Genomic DNA, 25,233 nt, shown 5'->3' with positions numbered 1-25,233 from the left:
TACTTTGCAACCAGTGCTTTCTTATTTTAACTGTATTGGTGGGAGAGGAGGCTCGGTTGGTCCGGAGTCCTTTCTTTTTTTTGTGCAGTGAGGACAGGAAGAGAGACAGAGCGGATCCTTCCCTCACAGCATGAATATATCTAAATCTAACAAATAGTTGCGGCACTAAAGTTGGAACATTTGTCTCATTACTATATGTACTATTGATTAATCTGCAAAATATTTTAGTCTATAAAATGTAGTAAAAAAAGTTCATCCCATTATCTCAGCATCCAAGATGTCGTCTTCAAATGTCTTGTTTTGTCTGACTAACAGTCCAAACCTCAAAGATTTTCAGTTTAATGTGATATAAAACAGAGAGGGGAGGAAACATTCAGATCTGAGAGAAGGAAAAAAAAAATCAAAATAGTTGATGTTTATTTTTCTGTTGGTCAACTCATCGATTCATTGTTGCAGCTGTAACCAGCCTTTTAGCTGTTATTTTGCTTGTCTAAAGTCTTTTGTCATACACATGCTTGTTTGTAAAAAACAGATTAGAAACCCAGTTACCAGTTTACATGGCAGAGGAAGTGGCATCCCCCAGATCTACCTGGGGAAATCAGGTCTCTCTGATCTCCTACCCTAATCACTGAGACCAGGTTTCTTGTTTACACCGCATTTAAGCAATTAGCAGGGGTATAAATGTAATTTCACAAATTTTTATACAAGTAACTAAACTTTTTGTGGAAAAACTTTCAGAGTATTTTCATATGTCTAAAACATCTCTGAATAAACAAACGTTCCTGTGACTGCATGTTTCCTCTTACATGATGCACTGCACACATCTGGTACTCTAAGCAGATTTTTTTTAAAAAAAGGAGAGGGATGGTAGGGTAGGAAAAAAACTACTTAAGATTAGTTGCAATAACGATCTGACCCAGTTCTGCCTGTCATGTACGCATACAGCCTTATGAATAATATCTGGCTGGGCTGGTTCTCTCACCTGGCTGCTCTGTGCTTGACGGAGGAGGCTGCAATACTTTGAGGACAGGGCGAGGGGGTTGGGGCTGGTTCGGGGTAGAGCTAGGGTTTCTGGGAGGAGCTATAGTGTAGTGGGCTGTAGCAGGACCGGGGGTGCGCTGAGCTATTTGCAGTGGAGCAGTGTTTCTGACAGGGGTTGTGTTGGCGTGGGCGTGCAGGGAAGGGGATGCCTGAGGAGCAACACGAGGGGAAGGGGCCACTGCCAGGGTAGGCACAGGCCCGCCCTCCTTGCCTGCTGACTGACGCACAACGATCTTCACGACGCCAGGGCTGCTCACCATGGAGGAGGGCACTGAGGAGAAAAAAAAACGAGCTGTGAGAGACAAGGCTGCTTAAGGGTCTTGTACAGACAGACAGCAGAATGTTAAAGAAGGAGTAAGAGAGGAAAGGGGTTAAAAACCTTGCGAGGAGGCAGTATGAGGCAGACGGTTCGCAGGGGGAGTGGTAGAGGAGGTGTTTACAGGGTGTGTGTTGGCTGTGCTCTGGACGGCCACCTGAGCAGGCTGGCTGATGAGGTGGTGCTGCACCCCGCTGGACACCAGGTGCATCACATTACCTGCAGGGTGAGAGTGAGTCAGAAACAATCAGGGACTCCTTCATCGTTTCTCCAGTAAACAACATTATCACACAACACACCCAGTCCTTTGCAGTGACTTCAATCTGAGAGAGAGCCACCTCCCTTTCCCTTTAAAAAACAGGTGCACTTGCATCTTGGTGGATTGCTATTATAATGGTGGACTTGCTTCTTCCAGCTGACCTCTCCTCACCCATGCTGCTGCTGGTGTATTTGGGTTCATTGTCATCAGTTCAGCATCACACCCCCTAAAGTCCTGTAATTTACCCTCTTTTATGTCCAAGAGACGTCTGTGATGCTTGGCAATGCTCTGCAACACACGTCTTTTAATTTTTAATCTTTTGCATGTTTATGTGCTGCTGTATGTCTGTGTGTGTGTGTAACAAGCAGAGTGTATGTGTGTTGTGCACCTGCCTATGTAGGCACATGTTACTATCTTGATTATGTGCCCTTAAAGCAACAGTGAAATACTACACAGGTTTATTGGTTAATCACTTCCTGCTGCCTCCAGATGACCTCACCTAATTTTTAGACCAATGATGTGATATTTAAACTGTGCGACTGGATGGGACAAGGACAACTGCATTGGTCTGAAACTAGCTGTACACTGCTTTGCACCGGGTGTAAGACAGGGCCCAAAGATGCACTTCAAAGACCATACTACAACCTACTACAACAAGGTCTAAAAACATTTACAAAATTAACAATCAAGGAAAATTCAAGTGATAATGTGATAAACAATTATCTAAGCACTGAATCCTTACAGAGAAAATGACAGAAAAACTGATATAAAATAATTCACCCATATTCCATATAAAATATGTCTAACACTAACCTTGAACTGGACGTGGAGGAGCTGCTGGGACTTGGTGGATCTGGGCTCCAGACAGAGTCAGCTTGTTGCCCTGAAGTTGGAAGGTGACAGGTTTACTGCCCTGACACGATGATACAGGTCGCCCTGCCAAGGAGGCAAGCTGGGCTATGCTTACCACCTCACCAGCTTAGGAAGGATAAACAGAAAGAGCCGAGTTAGAAACATCATTAACAAGCCACTTCACTACAAATTCAGTCATTCAATGACAACAGAGTCTTAACAAAAAAGCATTACGGGCTTTTTCAGGCATTATTAGTTCTGACAATGTGGCAACATATCAAAAAACAGAGAACCGTGTACTTACAAGGTAACCTGGCCTGCATATCTGGACTGAGCAGAACCCTCTGGGGCAGGACACTGCTGGGGTTTGGACTAGGATGAGCAGGAATGCTGGCTGTGCAGGGAGCAGTGGGAGGCCGAACGGTCAGCACTGGCTTGGGCACGTTGGATCTCACTGCAGTTTGAGCTGCAGGATGCATGGACGGGCGGGGAGGAGTGGTGGATGCCACTGAACACACCACTGAAAAAGGAAAAATATATTTTCAGAGCTTCTTCGCATCTTTGCCCCCTTGTTTTTTGTTTAAATGTAGTTTTATCCCTTTCACTTGCCTTGTTGAACTACAGGAGCAGGTGCAGGAGTTGAGGAGACTTCAGTTACTGGAGGAGGTTTGGGAGTCTGAGCTGCAGGAGGCACGGAACAGGTAGGTTTGTTCATCAGCAAAACAGGTCTGTTATCACCTTTAGGAGGCGGCTGGAACATCCTAAAACAGACAGACAAGACAGATAACCATTGTGTTAATTTATTTGTTTACAATATACAAGTTCTGGAAATTAAGCGTGACAGACTCAGAAGCAAACCGCCCCACTCCTCCACATGTCAGTCTGAATTTGACTGTCTGTCCGGCTCATTTCAGCATTGACCGCTTAACATTTTCCTCAGCGCCATTTTCATTTAGCGGTGCGTTTTACCAAGCTACAGTCGGCTACAATCCATTACCCGTGGTTGGCCTGTACTGTGCGTCACTCAGAAAACAGTCAACCAGTCAGAGGAGAGGCTCAGAGATGGACACAGTTCTTTATAAAGAACCATGAGAGAGGATATGTAACACTATATTGATATTGGTTTTTGGTACTTAAAACCACAAATATATCAATCAACAAATAAAACACAGGAAGAATGTAAAATGGGACCTTTAACATTTACACCAATGATAAAAGCCAGTCCACTAACTGTGCATCTTAGGACCTTTCATACTGTTCTCTCTTAAAGCCTTGATCAGAGTGTTTAACTTTTCATTAAGGGAAAATATTAAATAAGGGAAGTGACATCATTGTAGTAGAAAAAAAGAACCTGATAGACCATTGTTTGTTGCCAACTAAATGCTGATTGCTTTTCTCGGCCAACACGTTGAGCTTTTAAATCAAGCTGATGTCAGTCTGAACACACTGAGGTGACCTTTAGTGAAACACTTAACCCACAGAATAGTACACAACATTCACAAATGATAGCATGTGTCACTGTACTAACCAGGGGCACACTGATGCAGGATCAGTTATACTTTCACTGCAATACTTCAGGTTACAAAAAAGTTTCAGTAGTTTTCACTGCTTACCTGTTGACCTTCATGCGTACTGGTTTGGGTCTCGGAGGAGGTTCGGGGGACTCGACGATCTCCTGGATTAGCTGGCGGCTAACCTTGTAGCGTGGCAGGAAGACATCTGCCTGGTAGCGGGACACACGGCTCTCCAAGCCAACAAGGTCAAAGGGCAACAGGTCGCAGCGCTGAGGACGAAAAAATGCAGTGCTCAATACTGCTCAATGAATCTGAATGTGTTTGCTCCTTTTGCCAGTATCCTCTGAGCACATTAAAGCCTTTTAAGTTCAAGTTCTTAAATACTCACCTTCAAAGGAGAGACCTCCAGGGCGTCCTGCACCAGGGAGGCTGTGCGGAAAACAATGGGCTGCGTGATGAAGGGAGACTGGATGGGTCGAGGGTCAAACAGGTTGGGGTGGTTGCACACTTTGCGGAGTTGCATGAGGATATTAATCACAGACATGAAGTGACCGCTGGCCAGCGTTTCCCGGGTCCTGTGAGGTCAGAGACATAAGACGGTGTATGAAGAGACCATGCTGGTATTGTGAACAAGAGCAATACAAGTAATAACAATATTTTTTATTATTTTGATAGTTGATTAATCATTTAGGTTATTTTTGAATCAATAAACAAAATAATGATTCTCAATGTGACGATTTGTTGCTTCATGTTGTCTTATATTTTAGTAAAGTGAATATTAGTGAATAAGTAAATAATTATGGTTTGTGGTATGGACTAAGCAATTGGATGATTACTGAGAAAATATAAAAAATAATCTTTAGATGCAGCCCTATTTCTAAGCCCCAATTTCTTTCAAACAAATGAAAAATACAATTCTTCTAGACTTCTAGATTTTTTATTATACTGTATTTTATTATACTACTATATTTTAAAAGTCCAGACAAGCTGGAAGTCTTAATTAAAAAATTAAAACTATTAAAGGCAAATATGTATTTGACATAATTCATTTGATATAAAACTTACGAGGCCTGTGCCATGAAGTCGTCGTAAAGGAACCGTTGTCTCTTGGAGAGGCGACACCGCACCACGTGTTCATATTTCTTGGGCATTTGCTTCTCAACATCAGCCTTGATTCTCCTGAGCAGGAAGGGCCTCAGCACCTTGTGGAGCCTTTTGACCAGGCCCTCGTTGTACTCCTGACTGCCCTCGATCATTCCTGTCAGTGGGTTGGAGAACCACTCCTTGAACTCGCGGTGGGACTGGAAGACGTGAGGCATGAGGAAGTGCATCAGAGACCACAGCTCCATCAGGCTGTTCTGTAGAGGAGTTCCGGTCAGCAGCAGTCGCCGGTGGCTGTAAATGGGAGAAGTAAGGGGAGAAGTATAGATTAAGATTTATATCATTAAGATTTTAGGCTTTTGCTGCTATTGAAGACTCATTAAACCAGCATTGATTGACTTTTTGGCCACTTGACTATTATCACCTTCTAAACTTTATGTGGTGAATTTGTGAGCAATCAGTTGCCTGTTTACACCAGACGCAGAAACTGAGCCACATGATCGTTCATTTGGAGTCCTGTTTTTGTCCACCTGATGAAATCCAATATTCACTTTCCGTCTATCTGTGTTTTAGTCTCTACCAAATCCTGAGGGAAATATCTAGCTCTTTAGCCGCTAAATGATCCACTGTGTTCACCAGCTAGTCTCCAACTGTGTCTGTCTGCTGTTTGCTGCTGAGCAGGTAGTGTGCGGTGAGTTTTTAATTCTCTGTAAACAGCTGCTGCTGCAGAAAACAACACTGATGGGACTGGATCAGAACAGTTAAGATGCAAAATAAAAATGAGCTGAAAGGCTCTTTTATAAAGCTCTGTAGAGCTAAGGGGAACTGAGGAGACTGGCGATGATTCTCTGTTTGCCATTTGATCTCTTGTTAATATGAAAGTATTGATTGTAGCAGCTGCAATGTGAAAACAAATATCTTCAATTAATCCAATGTTGTGTAAGTTCATTAAAACACAAAATTAGTTATCATATAGAATTATTTTTAACAGCATCATTTGTGTAAATTAAAAAATGTGTCTCCTCATTTTTATCCTTTACCTATAATGTTTGCAGCCCAAACTGCACATCACAGTGGACTACAGTACCCTTGAGTGCAAGGGTAAGGCTTGCATTTGTGATACATTAGCATTTGGACTAATCACTGTTGTGGCCATATATACATAGGCTTAAGTGCTCTCTCTCTCTCGCTCTCTCTCTCTCTCTCTCTCTATTTGCCTTGTATAAGAGAAGATCTAAGGCTGAAAGCTTGTACATAATGAAACGCTCTGTGTGCCTGGTCATGTGCATAAACTACAGTACTCTTTGGAGCTCTGTGTGACAGTGAAAAAAATCTCACCAGCTGGACCAGGCCACCAGCCAGATGACAGCAAGTTAGTCTAATTACAAGAAAAAATTTCAAACATTAAGATTAGCTGGTCAACCTTCATATCCACACACCTGGGAGATAAACACTTTAGTGCTCTGTTGGGGGGGGTGGGGGCGGGTGGCGTTCAAAGTCAAACACAACTAATACTGAATGACAGCATGTTTTCTACAGACAAGTGCACACTGACTTTTCGTGACAAACAGCAGCTTACAAATGAGACAGAGAGAGGTCCTTGAATGTGCTCTGAAGCACTACAGAAACCAAAGACATGTTTTTTCAACAAGAAAAAAAAAGCGGTACATAGCGCTTGCTTATGACACCTATTGAAATTATCCACCCACAAGCCTGATTTCCCAAAACAATGATGGAGCAATGATCATCTCACTCTAGTGGGTTATAATGTCATACAATGAGCAATAAACTGTTTAATCTAAGTGTACAGCGCTTTTGGAGGAAAATGAATGCATGGACCTTTGTTGAGAATGAAAGAACTGATTGATTAAATGATCTTGAAATTATTGGCATAAAAGTTGTTAGTTTTTCACCTAAAATGTTCTTTCTCTTGTTATCTACTGCTACAGTCCCACAGCAAACCTTTTTTTTCCATTTGATCCAACCAGTCTGTTATTAAAACAAAAGTGAAAGTTGTGCTTCTAAACTGCATGCGTCACTAACATCTGTACAAGATCTCTCTGTGTGAGATGCACAATCATAGCCTGTTCAAAGCTCCATGTGTTTTGTACTTTAGACTCTTGAGAAATACTTCTATGGCTCTCCCACAGTATGTGGAGCTATACAGATATGAGCTACAAAGTATCAAATCACCAACTGTACGATCATTGTTAAACCTGCAGCTGAGATACTGTCGCCTGCTGTTTGACTGACATTTTACAAACTGATCTTTTGACTGATTATTTTCCTGTGCATTAAAAGTAACTTGGCACCCCATTTATTAAGACCTACATAGAGAATGTTTGGCTTACAGAGCCTCATATTTATTTTGTCTTGGGCATGTAAGAACAAGACTAGGTCAGTTTCAGTGCTTTTATTTGTTTGCTTCTCTTCTAGTCTCTGCTCACATGTACAGAATTCCCAATACAGCTGTTCTCATTTCTGACAGATAACAAAACAAGAATGAAATAGTGACTGAAATGCTGCCCATTAAGGCCACATGTTAACCAGCAGTCACCTCCAAGCCATTTCCTGCGACGCTGTCTGATGAAACTTGCTGGACACTTAAGTTAAAGACAGCAGCTGTGCTGTGATTTCAGGATTTGAAATGACCACAGAGAGAAAGTTAGAAGCTCACTCATGTCTATATCAGCTGCCATGCTTTCAGTTGAATGAGACACGGAGAGAGGTGCGCCTGTGCAGGGAAAGCCTGACCTCATGCTCATGGGGCAATACTGACAACTCAGTTTGCCCACTCGGTTTGACTCAGACACTAGGTGCTTTTTCGGGGGAAAAAAGTCACTAAAAGAGGCAAGGTAATCACAATGGCACTATGTTGGCAACGCTGCCTGTTAACACAGGCCTAATGACGTAACAGAAACTGTTCATGCCAATGAGCACAGTCCAGCCAAAAAAGGGGCTCTTAATACCAGCATGTCAGGATTTCTTTCAGAGTACAACTCTCCTTAAAAGTTAAAAGTGCAGGGAAAAACTACACCACATGCAAAATGGTTATGAACAGCTCATCCTGATGAAGTTCAAAGAACCAATGAACTGAGGAGTGCCATCAATCTTCTCACCAGACTCTCAGAACAAAAGCAATAAAGTTTATTTCCCAAAATATCAAAGTTCTCCTTTAACAGCTGTGCTAAATTCTTTGTGGTGCTCCTTCAATATGAATCATCAGCAATGCTACATGGATCACACATTAAGAGCTCCACAGTTTGCACTTGTGAGCTCAGCTCTACTGACCTGTTGAAGTTCAGCAGGCTCTGCCAGCGCTGGGACTTGAAGTTCTTGATGTTTTGAGCCTCGTCAAGGATCAGGTACCGCCAAGACTTGCGTCGAAACGCCTGGTGATCCTGCAGCACCAGCTTGTACGAAGTGATGCACACGTGGAAAGCATTAGGCTTTGTCCAGCCCTGAGAAAGAAGAAAAACAGTTTTCATTTGTACCTTTCAATACTGACTTTTTCATGTTAAGAAGCTGGCTGTTACATTATCTGTCAAATGTATCTTATAAAAATTCAGCAATTGCTCAGTGGAAATTTGCCAGCTGCAGAAAAAAAAAACACTCCACAACCAGTGAACTCTTACTTACCTGTCTCTTTAGCTTTCTCTCTTTTTGGCTGCCGAAGTAAGTGAGGATTTTAAAGCCAGGACACCAGCGTTTCAGCTCCATCTCCCAGTTCAACATCACACTGGTGGGGACGATGATGAGGTGAGGACCCCAGTTACCTACACAAAACAGAGAAAATGACACAAATATCAGCATTTGAACATAAAAGAAGGAGAGAGTTCAATTACTGTATAAAAATATGAGACGCAATCCACAAGGACAATCACCATGAACTAAAATGAACTATACCACTGAACTGCTTTAAGTATAAGTAGCACTAAAAGCATAATGAGTGAGTGCGTTACCTTTTTCACAGGCGAGGTGAGCGAGCAGAGCAATGGTCTGGATGGTCTTTCCCAGACCCATCTCATCAGCCAAAATGCCATTTAGCTTTTTCTCATACATGGTGACCAACCAGTCGAGTCCAATGTGCTGGTATTCTCGTAAGGTGCCATGAAGCAGAAATGGGATCGGTGTCTTGACCTTTTATAGGGAAAAAGATGGGAAAATTATGGTCCAGAACTGCACAGGATGAGATTTTTAATATAGGCTGAGTCTTGCTTTTTAAACTACTGTTTTGTAAGGTTTTCCTGATAAAAGATCTAAAAAAATGTATCCTGAATTTGTATAAATATTAAAGACTGACCTTTGTTGTAGCCAAAGTGTAGCCTTTAGGCTGCAGGCTCTCTGCCGTAGCAGCAATATGGCTGATTTCCTTCTTTGGCCGTGAGCTAGAGGAAGGTGGGCTGTGGTCTCCCTCCTTCAGCAAGACCTCCATCCCTTCATCTCCACAGTCATCATCATCATCATCATCTTCTTCTTCTTCACTCTCTTCTTCCTCCTTCTCGCTTTCATCATCCTCTGCACTGTCTCCTGGCGAATCTGAGAGGAACATGAGGAAGAGGAAATATTTCAGTAATAAAAATGGCAAGCAATCTTTAAAAAGCATGAAGAAGGAAACAGCCCCCTCCTCCAAAGTTGCTACACTTCTGGCTTGTCAGTGTTTGAGCAGATAAACAATTTACATGTGTTTATTTTGATTACCGGTGAGTGGGTTAATACCTGAGGAGGAAGTGTTGCTTTCCACGTCACTCTCATCTTCTTCTGTCTCCTCCTCCTCATCCCCAGACACCTCAGAATCAGAGCTCGCTTTAGAGCCAGATGCAGAAGGTGCCTCAAAGTCTGAGGCATAAGCTCCTTTGTACTTCTCCAGCAGCTCCTCAATACTCATATCGCCTACAAGGGGAGCACAAACGTGTAAGAGTAGAGGTTTTTTAAATCGCTTAAAGAGAATGAAAGCCTTATTCACTGAAATTAACTGAAATTATGTAATGATCATAATTGCTTGGCGGCCATGGCGGTGCATGCAGCAGCCTCTCACAGACCAAATATTTCAGTGGTTTTGTTGTTTTACATGTGTTTAACTTAAAAAACAGAGCACCTTTTATGCAGCTAACCTCAGCTACAGCTGCCAGGATCTTCTGGAGACTGGAAGAGTGAATATGATGGACTGTCCAGCATAAAATGAAGAGGTGCTCCGTTTGTTTTCATTGAAACGTGGCTTCACAGCAACACTTTTGAAGGCTCTGTTCAAAGCTGGACAGGCTACTTTGCTACCAAAACTAGTCACTGCCATTTGGTGTGGCTTGTGGCAGTGGACTGTGTGTTCAAATCCACAAAGAAAAGTGAATGAATGCTGTGGTGGCACCAAAACACCCTTCTCCTCTATTTACAGAAGGAGTTCACTGCTGTTGCTTTCATTACAGTTTATATGCAAGAGCTGTAGAGTGGCGTCAGCAATCAACAAACCAGCACACCCCGATTGGATTTTTCATCATCGCTGATGACTTCAATCATGTAAATTTTAAGAGCTGTTTTGCCAAATTTCAACCAACGTGTCAAGTTTGCCACAAGAGGAGAAAATACACTGGATCTTGTTTAGATCCAAGTTGCTACTGCTGAGTGCTTACTCTTACCCTTTAGACTGTGAGGTGTTTGTACATTGTAATTTTTAGGTTACAAAGATTTTGGTTTTTTTGCACTTATTGTCTGCTCTATGCACAAAGGTCCATGAGAACATTTCATGGACACATCAGACATAGACCTGAACCTCTGAACCTTATACTGTATGTGCAAATCAGAAATTTGGCCCTGAATCATACGATATATCTTGTTTGTATACAGACACCAAAGACCTTTGGTTGCACAGCTGAGAGCTGGTTATCTCACTCTGGACACCGTGGTTGGTAGATTCTAAAACATTCGGGAGATAAAAACTTTTTTCCCCAATGAAATGGCTCAAGCAATGTTTAATCTGATGTGTCTACTTTTTTACTGTGTGAAACAGTATATGCAGCACTCTGGTTCTGGCTTAAATTAATTCATGATGTCTTGTAAGCCCATTGGGCTTAGGCAAGTGTCATTCATTCATATTTTAACATAAAGTTAAAACTTAAGTTGATGGTAAGCCAATTCCTCTTTACAAAGCATCAGTAATAAAAGCAGCTCTTCAACCAAGCAAAAAGCACTTAACAACTTCAAAGCAGTGCACAAATTAACAAAACGAGACTATTCAAAAGACGAGTGAATACTCTCTGTATTTAAGCACCAGTATGAGAAGAGCACCAACCTTCCTTGGCTAAGTCGTCCAGTTCCTCTGCATGATCGACATTTCCTTCTACCTTCTCCTGCGCTGCTATCGTGTCCTCCTCATCCTCAGCTGAAAACAAGAAGAAACAAAAGTATTAGATCACCAAAAGACACAGATATCAAGGCAATCAGAGAATATTCTGGTGCAATGTTTTACTCTTATTTCCAAGCTATGTAAAACTGGAGCAAAACCTCTTATATTGAGAGCAATCTTACCGTCCTCCTCGTTGGCAGTGAATTCTCCATCTTCCTCCTCCTCCTCCACTGATGAAGAGCTTTCATCAGAGCATTCTTCCTCTGAGCCTGAGTCCTACATAAAGCAGTGATTCAGTGATTAAATGACATGCAAACATCTGTGGACTGTATTAATTTATGTATGTATTCAAAAGAAACAGTTGAATAATCATAACAGAGGACAAATCTATAAGAACAGTCCTAACGCTTAAAAATACCACAGCAGTCATTAAAATTAATTGTATTTGAAATTCTATTAATAACAATTATAAATCTTAAGTCTAGATTCTGTCATTTCATTGCAGCAACTACTAATATTTTTCTGGAAAAAGTCAACAAGAGACAGTTAAATCCCAAGACATCCCAAGTTAAATAACATTATGTGAAACAATAATTTGTAAGTGAAAAGATGATGTGTTCAAATGAACACTTGTATGGTAGGAACAATATTTAATGGACATTAGAGATGTACCAGTTTCCTAGTTTTACTTGATACCATGGTGAAAGAGTGTGATAGTAACACCACCAACAATTGCTGTCATTATAGTGATTATGGCAGAGGGGTTGTGGACACAGCACTGTGCTTCTGTCTTGATTTGAAGAGAGTACATTTTTACTGGTCAAACTGTGGCAGTGCATCATAACCTCTAAATGTGAAAGAACTAGAAAATTATGCTCACTCTGAATCTAAGAGACACAAGCAAATGTCTTTCACTTTAAAACAACCAGTCTGCTTTTGTTTATGGTCTTCTTCGTGTATTTAATGTTTTGAAACCAAGTAGTGAAGTAATTTTACCATATTTTAGACATAATAGTAGTATTTGAGGAAAGTTTGATGACTGTCATGACAATACTGTGAACAAGGATATTTTTGGCCATAATAAGTATAGTACAACAATTTGAAAGTGGCACATCCCTAATATTCACAATATGAGTTTAAAGTTTTATATTCACCTTTCTTTTCGCTTACAAATATGTGCTTTAAACATGTTTATTCATGTCAGATAATGACAAAATAAAGATTTTTCAAAAACAAAACACCTGTGGCAGTTTGAGGGTGCTGAGTAATTGGTCCAGGGGCAGCATGCCCTCCTCCTTCAGCAGCTCAATCTCTCTCCGATGGCTCTCAGCATCATTCCCTTCCTGCTGCTCCTCCACCTCTATTGTCTCTTCATCGTCCTCCTCCTCACATGGAGGCTCAAAGTCCCTGTCTGTATAAAGAAAAGAGGTTTTTTGAGTGCTGAAAAAATTGTTTCCACACCATACAAATATAAAATCAATGAAATTGAAAGACCTCTTGAATCACAAATAAACCGCTGCATTGTTTCTAGACACTTTGTGACATATTCTGTCTAGAATAAGATAATCCTTTATTAGTCCCACAATGGGGAAATTTACAATACATCCTGTATCTCGACTGATTTGATTCAAAAGGTACCACACAAAAATCTTAACTACAGGGATTCATCTGCACATTCTAATTCCAAGAAATACAGGAAACCATCTTGCTATAAATGAAAGAATTCCCATCTGTCGGTATTTCGATTTTTATAACAACTGATCATTTGATCGACTTCAAACTTGGGTGGAGTGCACTGCTAAGGATCCAAGGTAGTGCAGTGCTAACTAAAGTTTTTTGGATGAACGCTTCTCAAAAGACCTCTGAATGTTTTCTACAGATTACTTGATGTGAAGAAAAAGGCAGACCTACACTTTGAGTGCAGCAAAGCACTCGGACAATTTACAACGTGCACATGCAAGGATTTTAACTGGAGTCGGCTGTGAAGAAAAAAGATGTTTGAGCGCATGGATCTGAGAACACAGTTTACAAATCCAAGGGCAAAGACTGTGAGTCCGAGAGCATAGTTTATAAACTGTGCGCACGGATTTCTAATGCTACATTGTTGCTATGTTATCCTGAGAGGCTAGATTTTCAAACTGAATGCTTTTGTTCCTATGAAATTGCTAGAGGACACAACTATGTTTCGATGATGCTCTGAAGAAAGCTTTAATGCTGCCAAACAAATCAGCCTCTACCAACAGGCACTAGACAGACATGGCACTAATGTCGTTCAATCAGAGGTCATTCTCTTGAAAATGTAAGTTTAGTTTTCAGTGACAGAGATTCTTCACGGCTGAGGAGACCAGGTTTGTACTTCACCACCACAAAACAGTGCCAGATAATAACTACTGACGCACAGAAATAAGTCAGTACCTTCCTTTATTCAGGCAAAGCCTTCAACTGAAATCACTGTTCAACTGCTTTGGGAATCAACTACCATCAGTAACAATGGCAGCAGACTACTCTGACCAGTTCGACAAGTTTCACGCCTGTTGGTAGCCAAGCTGTGCCCGCATTTTATTCCACTGACAAATGTTAGACCAGACATCATCTTAGTAGAGCCAGGATATATTTGAGCTCAGAGAATCATGTGGGGTTTTCACAGCAACGCGAAAACATGGCTGATTCTCTCTGAAACGCAACGACCTTGACAATGACAAACAGCTTTTTGTTTCCATTTTACCTCTGTGGAAGCTTAAGGTTCAGTCATTGGTGTGTAGCTATGACAACGTCCCCGTCTGATCCAATGAATCAGCTCTCAAAGTACTTTCAGTACTACAACATCGAGACAGAAAGTTCTATTTATAAAGGTGCAGGTTTTATGAAAAAAAAAAAATCTCACCATCCTCATCAACAGGAGGCGGCAGAGATTTTTGGGGAGTCACAGGGACAGTTTCTGCTGGCCTTGTGGGTGCGAGTGACTTGCTGAGGAGGTCTGAGTATTTCTCTGTCTGGCCAACAATGAAATCAAGTTGAAGGTCCAAAGCCTTCTTCCTCTTCTCCTCCAGTCTGGACTGCTGCTTGTACTGCACCACCTTCATGGACAAAAGATAAGACACCACCACTATTAGCACTGCAAAACCTGAATGACAAATATTAGAAAATAAAATGAGAGGTTAATAAATTCATTTGTTGATGTATTTTACTGTCTGAAAATCAGACACATGCCATGATCCTTTCAGATTCCACAGCTGAATACTGAACCAGAATGTCTTGTTTATTCAGTTTTTGTGGATCATCTGTACCTTCTCAACACTGCTCCAGAAAGCCCGGACTTCCTTTGCAATAGAAGAGGCGACTCTTCTGATTTTAGCATGTTCGTCTCTCTTTGCTTTCTCTTCTTTTTGCCTCAGCTCCTCATGGTGTCGCATCACCATTCGTACCACCTAATAACACATCAACAGAATGCATCTAGAATATATACAGTACATACCATCAGAAAACGGTGTCTGACAACATTACACATAGGATTCCTACAGAGAGAGCCCTGTTTGTTTAAGAGTAAGATCATTTTTGTTTAACCAGAAACATTGCGTATATATTGCTACCAGACTCCACTGACAGAACACAGAAGTTGCTGGAATACTGCTGCCTCAATTAGTTACTTTGTTTGTGTTATTGTGTGAAACTTGTACTTATATAAAGGGTCAGAATATTTCTTCCACCACTGAAAGTCACAAAATAACACAAACGAACTAACTGATTGAGGCAGCAACTCCCCTGGTGTTCTGCAAGGTAAAATCACTGTTTTTGTCAATGGAGTTCTGCAGTGATATTGATCAATCATTTACACCTAAAACCACTGGAAAATAGACAGATAGAGTTATCCTTTAACCTACCTTTCTAGCCACCCCTCTTTTCCACCGTCTCTCCTGGGCAAAATCAGCAGGAGAGCCACTGCATCTCCTCACACAGGTAGTCCCAGTGAACCTTCGGTCGTGGCGGCTCTGTGAGGCGGGTGAGACGCTTCATTGACCAAAAACCCTCTCGCTTCAGTGCCTGGGTTCGATGTTCGATGTCTGCCTCCTACACGACACAATGAACAAACTGCTCAGTAAATCCGGCCGACACATTAGTGTGCTCCATCACCCAACTCCAGCTGTAACAAACAAATCTGGCTGAACAACAGACATCACTGCACTTGCGTTAGAACGATTAGAGAAAGAAAAAATTTAATTAAAATAACTGGAAACTATTTTGACAATCAATTAATAATTTCTGTCATTTTTCAAGCAAGTGACAAAAAAGCCGTCTCTCAAAAGAGAAGCTGTGCTGCTTTTCTTTGTTACATATCATAATAAACGGAATATTTGGGGGTTTTGAATTTTTTGTCAAACAAAACAACACGTGAAGATGGCACCTTCATCTCTGTGAAATCTTTCAACAATATTTTTGAATTTCATGGGGTAAATAATGAATCAGTAAAATAATCGTTAGCTGCAGCCCTTGTACTCACACACTTTTCTCTGCCTTTTTCGGTTTGTCAGACAGTGAGCTTTATCAACTTCTTGTTCCATATAGCATTTCAGTGGACTAAAAACAAAAGTGAATGGTTTGGCGCTCTTGCGAACTGGAGTAAGAGACTAAAGATAGTTCCTCCTTCACTGAATTGAAAAGAATCATCAAAATCATGAGATTCCTGAAGAATCCCACCAATATTACTGAGAGTTATGACTCCACTGGGCTGCAGTTGGTATATAGGTAAAGAGCAAGAGTGGCCACATAAAGGGGCTTCAACACATAGACACAACTATTTTGGGTGATTAGTCACTGCAGAGCTCGGAGTTTGCATGCTCTCCAGTATAATCCAACTGGGACTGAGGCCTGGGGGACTCTTCTGAATTATTAAAGTAATAAAATGCACAAAAAAGTAGGATATTCCTGTAAAAGTGTTTTTGAGGAAAGATCCTATCTCATTCAAGTGTCTTGTCAGCATACCAACTACAGCCTTGCTCCTGGAAGTTTAAAATTCTCTGCTGCAAACCAGGGTTATTTTTTACAATTCAGAGCTATTTGTTTATGTGATTTAAATTTCAGACTCCTGGAGCAGCCTATTTATGAGGCATGAGGCAAATAATCTGTGAATGCACAATTATTCTCACTGACAGTAGCACCTTAGACCACCTGATGAATACTAAAAATGCCTTATTTCAATCTTCTGATTGACTAAACTTTGTTAGCTTTTCTAAACTCAAGCAGCCATCCTCCTGTCAAATGAAAAAGAGATTATTACAATGTTTGACTGTATCTCAAGGCTCACTCACATGTTTAGCCAGCTCTGCCATGTCTGTGTGACGCTCTCCGCGGGATCGCTGAGAAGAGGACTGATCATAAGGTGAAGAGGATGAACTGTAGCTACCAAGAGAGGAAGGAGAAACAAACTTCCCATGAGGACCCCGGAGAGGTGAGGACCTCTCCCGTCGCGGTGTGGACCAGTCGCTGGTGGGTGAGGGACCAGGGTAAGAGGAGGAGGTGGACGGTGAGACAGGAGATGAATTCACGGTGACCCTATCTGCGATCCACTGCCGTACCTAGAGGCACAATGAGAAGGATGAAAGAGAAATACTTAAAAACATAAAGTGTATACAGTGAAAACAGTGCAGTTAACTATGATAAAAGCAGCATGCACTGAACTAGATTAGAGCAAGTGTTTATAAGAAGCAAATATGGACATGCTCCAGAATTACAAACTGGCCATCAGCTGGATTTGTCAGCTTTCTTCTCAGGCAGAATTTCAATCATAAAATAGCTAAAGTCAAAGAAAAGCCTTCTTAAAGTCAAAATACTCCTCGTCATTAACAGTGACAGTGCCTGACTTAGGATGTGCTTGTGAATGTCCTGTTAAAGGAAGCCTATCTGGGTGTCTCACAACCACCACTTACCTTTAGGAACAGTGCCTTTCTGTCTGTCCTGCTCTGTCCATGCTGGAAAACACACATGGCTTAGCATGCGGCCAACTTAAAGAAATAAAATCACTAAATAATAAAAAACACTGTTTACATCAATATGGACTACATGCAGAAGGATGGGTAGAATGGTAGACTGATGCCATATTTAAGACAGTAAAAACATGCCAGCAAACCTGATATGAATCATAGAGGCTTAATGACATGAAGGGTATATCATCGTTTAATAGCAAAATATTGATTCCGTTTTCCAGCCAAGATAAATCTTCTGGACAATTTCTCTTTTCAAGTTCAGTGCTGATTTATAACTCACAAAATTAATTGTTGGGTTAGGGGAGATTCGGCAGGTAACAGCTCATAAACACATTTTAGCATCATCTTAATCAATTTAAGAAGACAAGACGTCCAGATACAGATTCTACCTTTATTAACACTGTTTTCACTTCATCTATGCTCATTTAGTGGAATATGAAACAACTGCCTTATCTTGGCATTCAAGGACAAAGCTTTATCATGATGAGGCCTGATGCTTCAGTACTTTGTGCTTTCAAATCCAAATCTATTGTTTTCCTGTCTCTAGCCCCACAATGCTGCCACAACTTTCTTTCCTCTCTCTACCCTACTCTGTAGCACTCTCAGACTTTGATTTAATAAACTGATAAATCTCACTCTTCATGAAAATACCTTGTGTGGCGAGCTGGGAGTTGTCATTTCACTTTCTGTTTTGTCTGCGTCAGGTTCTTCGATCACTGCCTTCCTCTGGACTGCTAACCTGTCCTGAAGCGACCTCCTGAGCCTCTCCAGTTGGTTCGTCCTGCTCCATGTCCTCACTCTCGTCCTCCGCATAGAGGGAGTCAGGTTGACTGATGGGGTCAGTACCTTCCATTTCCCCTGATATTTTGAGCATGTGAAGGCCGTGAGGGATTGTAGGTGTGACAACATCTTGGGACACAGCTTCACTTGATGAAGTTTTAGTTACAGTTAAGGCCTCTTTGTCAGATTTGCTTGTGGGGGTGACAGATGCCGTCTGGCCAAGCTGAAGTGTGATGTTACCACTCGTGGTCGGCTGCTGCACCTTGACAGGCGGAGCTGCTGTCACAGAAGTTTTATTGACCGAGCACTGCGCCTGATCTTTCTGGCTGCTAAGCGCCACAGACGCACATAAAGAGTCTGCTGCTGAGACAGTTTGGGGAAGGCACTCCTCAGACACTGTGCCAGACCAAGAGCTGTGGGCATTGGCCAGCTTACTGGACGCATTCTGTTGCTTGGACACCTGTGCCAAAAGGGAGGGTGGGTGTTTCAGGAGAGGAGTTTCACCCGGTTTGAGTAGGAGCAGCTTTGGATTTATAATACTAGAGGAGTGAGTGGTGCGGAAAGCCTCTGGTTTGGTTTCTGTGGGCACAGCAACATTCTGAATACTCTGTGATGGAGTCTCTGTCAAAGCAGGGGTTTCTTTGGTCCCTTCATGTGAAGAAACACAGGCCTCAGGCTTTGTGGCACTTACAACAGTGACTCCTGGGGTCTGAATTAGACAGGGCTGATTTTCTACATGAGAAACGTGCACTGAAACAGCAATGGACGATTGCATCCCTATGTCCTCACCAGTAACCACTGGGGATACGAGAGATAATGAACCAGCTGTTGCTTCTGCTTCCCCTTTTTGGGAAGCTGTTTGAATTACAGAAGAATCGCTCACCTCTGTTTGGTCTGAGACTGCTGCATTGACCTGCGAACAAGTTGTCACAATTTGTGCGCTGGTGCCTGTCTGGTCAACAGTGAATGAGTCAGATGCAACGGCAGCTACTTCAACTAAACAAACCTCACTCGAGTTTGCCACTTGAACAGCTTGGTTCGCATCTAATACCAAATGCTGTCCAACAGCAGCTACCCTTGTGTTTTGTATGGACAAATTATGGGAATTAATGTTAGAGCGAGCCTGTATTTGATTTGCGTCATGTGATGAGGGCAAGGGCTGCTGGGAAATGATGACAGTGTCACCGTCATTAATTGTGTGACTAGATGGTCCAAGGTGTGACTCTAGGTCCTGTTTGACAGTGTACTCCTCAGAGTTTTCTAGCAACGCGTTGAACAGGTTTACCTCGTATCCTGGAGAGTGAGGTATCTGTGCACTACTACTGGCACACACTGTTTCCTCAGCAACCTCTTCCACCAGGCCACAAAACTCATACACTTCCACCGGTTGTGAGTCCAACTCCATATCTGACTGAATCCTTTCTTCATACAGTTTTGGTTCACCGGTACAAAGTTCAGAACTAACAATGGCGGCTTCACAGACACTACCATCCTCTCGTTGTAGGAGGTAACTCTGATTCAGGTGCATGTTAGACCAGTCCTCGCTGATATGTGCCTCCTCTCTGACAACCACAATTTCTTGAGCACCTGCAAGCTCAGCAACCAGTGGTGTCTCTGTTGTGAGAACCTGATCAGAGGGATGAGATGTTTCTGCTTCACCAACCTGCCCCGCCTGCAGTGAGACGACTATGCCTGTGTCAAACACAGGAGGGGCAGCAGAGGGAATTGAGGAACTCTCCTGTGTAGAGGAGTACTCTGGCAGCGTTGTGAACTCAGACGAGGAGGTGGCTGTGTCAGTTTGTTCTTCCCTTGTGCTACTCTCCACCTGCTCTCCATCAGGGGGATCACAGCCCTGCTGGATGTTGCTGTCTCCTCTGCCAGCAGTGTTGCTGGACACTGAAATTTCTTTTTCAGAGGTGTATAATCCATGAAGTGTGTCTCTTGCCTTTGGGGTCTCACGTATTTCAGCTGAAGGAGGTTGTGTTTCTCCGTCAGAAGTTTCAACAATCGCTTTAACTTGCTCAAATGTCTCAACTGATTCCAAAGAATTTGTTTTCTGAATTTCTCTGGCATCATTTGAGATCTCCTTGATGATTTTAGGTTGTGTTTTTGACAGGCCAGTTTGTTTAATCTCACTACTGTCAGAGGAGGGTAAAGGGAGCGAAGACGATTTTGAGTCCTGGTGACCACCTGCTTGCTCTGCAGCACCTGACGGAGGTATATGGCTGCCTTGATTTGCATGGACAAGTGAATCCCTGTCAGACTGCTCCATAGCCCCATGTTCTGTGCTGTCTTGTGGTTTAAACCCAACACCTGATTGTGGGACAGAGGGAGATGAGGCTGTGAAACAGATTTGAGATAGGGGTTGTGGGAAAATATTTCCACCTGTCTGCTCTTTTCCACCAAGTTCCACATTTGTTCCAGTCTCTGGTTTATATTCCAATCTGACAGACGGTTTCTCCTTTGTCCCCGTAATAACCACAAGTCCAGCACCTTCTTTAAATGGCTGAATCTGGTTTGTCTGACTATTTGAGTGGCTTTTTTCTTTATCAGTTTGTGACCCGTATTGCAACTCTTGCACTGTGCTGTCAATCTGTGTATCTGAGGCGAGAGGAGGACAAAAGGAAGCTGGAAGCCTCTCCATCTCAGCAGAGGAACTATAGTCCTCGGCAAGGGATGTTGGCATGGATCTCGCAACTCCGACAACTTCAGAAACACTCTCCTTAGTTTGGACTTCTTCTGAGATCGTGTCCTTAGACTTGCTGCTGATCGGGAGAGTCTCAGGCAATGATGTTGGAGGGGAGTTCTCCATGCTGCGGGATGCTGAGTCGTTGCTCTCCGGCAATGGCACAGTGGACGGATTGGCGAACGGAGGGACTGGGCAGGGGGCAGCTGCGACCGGCTGCGGGGCATGCCGAGGTGACTCCCCAGCCACATTCTGTGCAGCCTGGGGGTTGCCACCCAGCAAATCCACAGCCGGAGAGGCACGCTGCCGCACCGCCTCCTCCCCAGAACTTCCTTCCTCTGTGCTGCCCCGGCTACACACTGCACCTGGGGGGTGATACAGGTTGTTAACAAATTGTCTGGACAAAGTAGGTAACTTTTTGAAAGGCTAAAATCAAACACAAAAAAGAAACTTGGCCAAAATAAAAAAAATCCTTTGGAAGTAAGGTAGGTCACTTTATTGTTGCTGTGTGTGTGTGTGTGTGTGTGTGTGTGTGTGAGTGTTTTTTATTTATATACAGGACATTATTCTCTTCACTGCCAACTAGCCATCTGACTCACCGTCTTACAAAAGGCAAAAAGACACAGCAGGCTCTACTTTCAGGTCAAAATAATCTTAATGTTAAGCTTAAGACAAAAAAGTCCACAAGGAAGTCATCACCAAACAGCGGACGTGATGTTTCACTCAGAACTGACCACATACACTAGCAAAGAAACAGCTTCTCACCTGTCTGTGGTGTGAGACACAGCTCTTCTGTGCTTTCTACTTCCAGGATGCTGAAATTATGGTCCCCTCCACATATTCTGAGGAAGCGAAAAACAGAAACGGATGGTAACTTTATTACTGAAATGAAATGAGCACGTGCATTATTGTGCTTGCCACAGTACACAACTAAGAAGTCGTCGAATGTAACTACATAAATTTACTCAAAGTACAAGTACTTTTCATGCTACTCTCTATTGTACTTTTTACACCACTACATTTATCTGTCAGCTTTAGTTGTGTTTCTTTACAAATTAAGATTTGTACAAACTAAAGTTATGAAGATCTTATAAAATATTATGTTTTGCTGTAATTTAACTACCCAACCGCACAAGTGCAGCTAAAATTACACTTAAACTTAAATGGCAAAATTTTGTTAAATGCAATTACTCATGCAAAAATACCAAACATTTCAAGTGATTGCGTTTCCTTTTAAGTATTTGCATCATTTTAATACATTTGACAAAAGTTGAGATGTCACCTTTTCTTATGGATGAGCATTTTGCACCATTTTCAGACTTTTTACAAATCAAAAATTGATTCATCGAGAAAATAATCACGAGATTCATCCGTAATGAGAATGATCATTTGTTGCAGCTCTTCACAAAATAGTTATTACGTCCACCTTAACCAACTGCAACAATAAAATCCTGCTTTATTGCAGGTAATATATATCAACACATTCATGGGCCATTTTCTGCATCGAGTACTTTTAATGACTCAAGTTCATTTTCCTGAATATATTTATATATTTTACTTAAGTAAAGGATGTGAATACGTCCTCCCATGCTGCAAATGTGTGAGGATAAAGACTTTTGCAGTGGATAAGCTGATGCTAGAATAAATTTAATAAGATTTGCAATTAGTAAACAAAAATATTGCAATGTGTGGGATGAGTGGCATGTCACGTCACAGAACAGCAGCAGCAACACTCAGGAGCTAGGCAGGCTAGTCAACTTGTGCAGAGACTGTAGCTGGTATATGTGGCTGTGTGTGAGTGGGTTATCTTGCAGCAATGATTAAAAAAAAAAAATACTCAGTGAAGCTGCATTTAACGGTAGCCAGCTCCAAGTTGCATTTGCTGCAGTCGCCCACAGGAAGGTGTTAGGGACCCTGCAACATGCGCTCTCAGGCTAAAAGCCGGTGACCAAACGCGCGGGCCTCCAGTCATTCATTTTATGTTCTCGTAAATGTGCATTTTATTCGTCGTAGCTGCTCCTAGCCTGCGTGGACTTATAGATAATTATCAACAGTGAGAAAATATATCTCTATTTAGTTATGAGTACAGTCGCTGTGTGGATAACAGGAAAAGATGAAATATGAACCGACTTTGTTATCAGAGAGGCAGTGCAAAATTTCTTTTTTTAATAGTCACACAACGGTTAAGTGGTTAACGTTAACGCCTAACGCTGCCGGTGTTACGTCGAAGTCTGTTTCCCCTTCGAATAGTGTCCCCTGAACCGTTGCCCCTGTGCAGTTGGGGTTATGGTTTAGATTAGGTTATGGTTAGGCGCCGGACAGATAACAGTTTCGGGATTAGGGTAAAGCTGTTACCGAGGTTAAGCATCGCAAAAAGCGACGAGCTAGACACAGGAACAGACCGGGGCTCTGGTTGTGTTAACGGGGAAACACTAATCGATGAGGGAGGGATTTCGACACAACACCGGTTTGGCTAGTGTGGTTAGCTAGCTAACGTTAGCTCCCACAATAACACTGCTTGGGTGGCACTGCTGCTGCTAACTAGCAAGCTAGAAGAGTTAGTAGTAGGGTGCGTTCATTTGATGCGCAGGCGCCACATCCCACCCGCAGTTATGTAATGCTCCAGCTTGTAAAGGAGCCCGTTTATTCGTGCCGACACATTTGATAAGTTACTTCACAGTGAGACAAAAAACACCCGAAAAGTCGCATTAAAACCCGCTTCTGCATGCACTACAGAGGGGGACAATCACTCGTGACGTCATTGCGTGGGGTCAAATCTCCCTTAACGAAAATAAATTAGTTAAAAAATATTCCGTTTCAAACCCTAATAACTACTAATTTCTCTCCAAAAATACAAAAAAATCAAAAAGCAATGTTAGAAAGTTCCATATAAATTTTGCAATGATTACACGGGGGATTTAGGGGGACCCACACAGTCCCACCAAGACTAGTTCTTTAGAAGCGATGGCAAGGAAATGATGGTTTCGTCCAAATTTATTTCGCTAAACGCAGTTTATATTGTTGCTGTGAATTTCTATCTCGGTGCCCTGTCTTGGTTCAGTGTAGTGTTAACAAATTTCAACCCAGTCCGTTCACAAAATACCACCAAGTGAAATGCAGTCTGAATGTGTCCTTTCGTCAGTCTGAGTCCCCCTCAAGTCCCCCCGTTACTTCCTCCTTGCCCCCCTCCCTCTCAAGGCCGCCATCTTAAGTTCCCACCTACCTGAAATTTCCGACCAATTTTCTTTTACTAAATTCTCGTTGAAGGAGTCGTCATCCGCGTAAAATCGCACTCAATCCGTAATGCCAATAATCCAAACTGTCTCCCGGTACCCAACGAGGTACCACTTGGTCTGTGGGAAGAAGTTAAAATACGGACCGGGAGAGACTGGGTTTCGGCGCAGAATGTAGCGGTCGCGGGGAGGAGACTTTACGCAGCGAAATGGTGGAGGACCGCTGCTGCTGACAAAGTACTGAACACCGGGAAATCTCGCGAGATAGGGACAAGCGCGCCACTTGAAATGTTGATATTTCTGACCGTTTGTACATTATTGAGTATAAAACTATAAATAAGCAATATTTTATATCTCTCACAGCTCCAATTAATGAATATTGCGAGTCAATCCGCCTATTTTCACCTTCACGTTTAAGTTTTACAAATTGCTCGAAAAATTATATTAAAATGACATCAAATCACGTTCTTACCTGTCAGTCTATATTCAGGTATATCAATGTTTTTGTATTAATTTCGTGTATTCATTTGATGAGGAGGAGTCTGCAAGTAAATATAATAAGATTTTTCTTTGTATGATCAAATGTTCTGGATATTTTAGGCATTATGATCTTTAAAACCTCCTTATAGTAGGTATAGCCCATGGAAAATAAGTGGAATATTTTCCTTGTCATCCCATTTAAATATGGGATTTAGAGCTGAAATGATTAGTCTTTTAATTGATTAGTTGATCGACAGAAAATTTATCTGCAAGTCTTTTGATGATAAAAACAATATTTTTAGGATTTTTGGGCAAAACTGAGAAACATTTGCTGGTTGCAGGTCCTCAGATGTGTGGATTTAAGGCTTTTGTTTGTTATACTTTACAGTAAACTAGTACAGGTTTAGGACTGTTGGTCAGACAACTCAAGACACGTGAAGATACTAATTTGGGCTGTGATAAATTGCAACAGGTATTTTATAAATAAGTCAATAATCAGTTAACTGAGAAAATAATCAGATTGATTGCTAATGAAAATAATCATTAGTTGCAGCTCCACATACTGTATATCAATAGTTTTTGTGGTAATTTTGCTTGAACCTTGGGTGACAAATGGTGTATGATGGTGATGAAGCCACAAACTATGCTGA

The 25,233-nt window shown here is 42.0% G+C and overlaps 1 protein-coding gene across 1 annotated transcript in view; it reads right to left on the bottom strand.

The window, feature by feature from the left end:
- The window catches only part of srcap (Snf2-related CREBBP activator protein), a 30,597-nt gene extending 12,145 nt beyond the window's left edge, over window positions 1-18,452 (bottom strand). Inside the window, 23 exon segments of the mRNA XM_018689428.2 lie at window positions 983-1,312; window positions 1,421-1,576; window positions 2,430-2,594; window positions 2,773-2,988; window positions 3,078-3,229; window positions 4,082-4,251; window positions 4,371-4,557; window positions 5,048-5,377; window positions 8,375-8,544; window positions 8,723-8,859; window positions 9,046-9,223; window positions 9,387-9,622; window positions 9,803-9,976; window positions 11,370-11,459; window positions 11,606-11,699; window positions 12,665-12,834; window positions 14,308-14,500; window positions 14,711-14,851; window positions 15,305-15,352; window positions 15,354-15,491; window positions 16,730-16,996; window positions 17,348-17,389; window positions 18,056-18,452. Coding sequence (XP_018544944.1) covers window positions 983-1,312; window positions 1,421-1,576; window positions 2,430-2,594; window positions 2,773-2,988; window positions 3,078-3,229; window positions 4,082-4,251; window positions 4,371-4,557; window positions 5,048-5,377; window positions 8,375-8,544; window positions 8,723-8,859; window positions 9,046-9,223; window positions 9,387-9,622; window positions 9,803-9,976; window positions 11,370-11,459; window positions 11,606-11,699; window positions 12,665-12,834; window positions 14,308-14,500; window positions 14,711-14,851; window positions 15,305-15,352; window positions 15,354-15,491; window positions 16,730-16,996; window positions 17,348-17,389; window positions 18,056-18,313 — 4,042 coding nt within the window. The 5' untranslated portion in view covers window positions 18,314-18,452.
- Window positions 18,453-25,233: the final 6,781 nt, after the last annotated feature.

This window comes from Lates calcarifer, linkage group LG23, assembly GCF_001640805.2.
Source record: "Lates calcarifer isolate ASB-BC8 linkage group LG23, TLL_Latcal_v3, whole genome shotgun sequence".
Lineage (NCBI taxonomy): Eukaryota > Metazoa > Chordata > Actinopteri > Centropomidae > Lates > Lates calcarifer.
The sequence above is the reverse complement of the archived record's forward strand: the minus strand, read 5'-3'. Positions and strand labels throughout refer to the sequence as shown.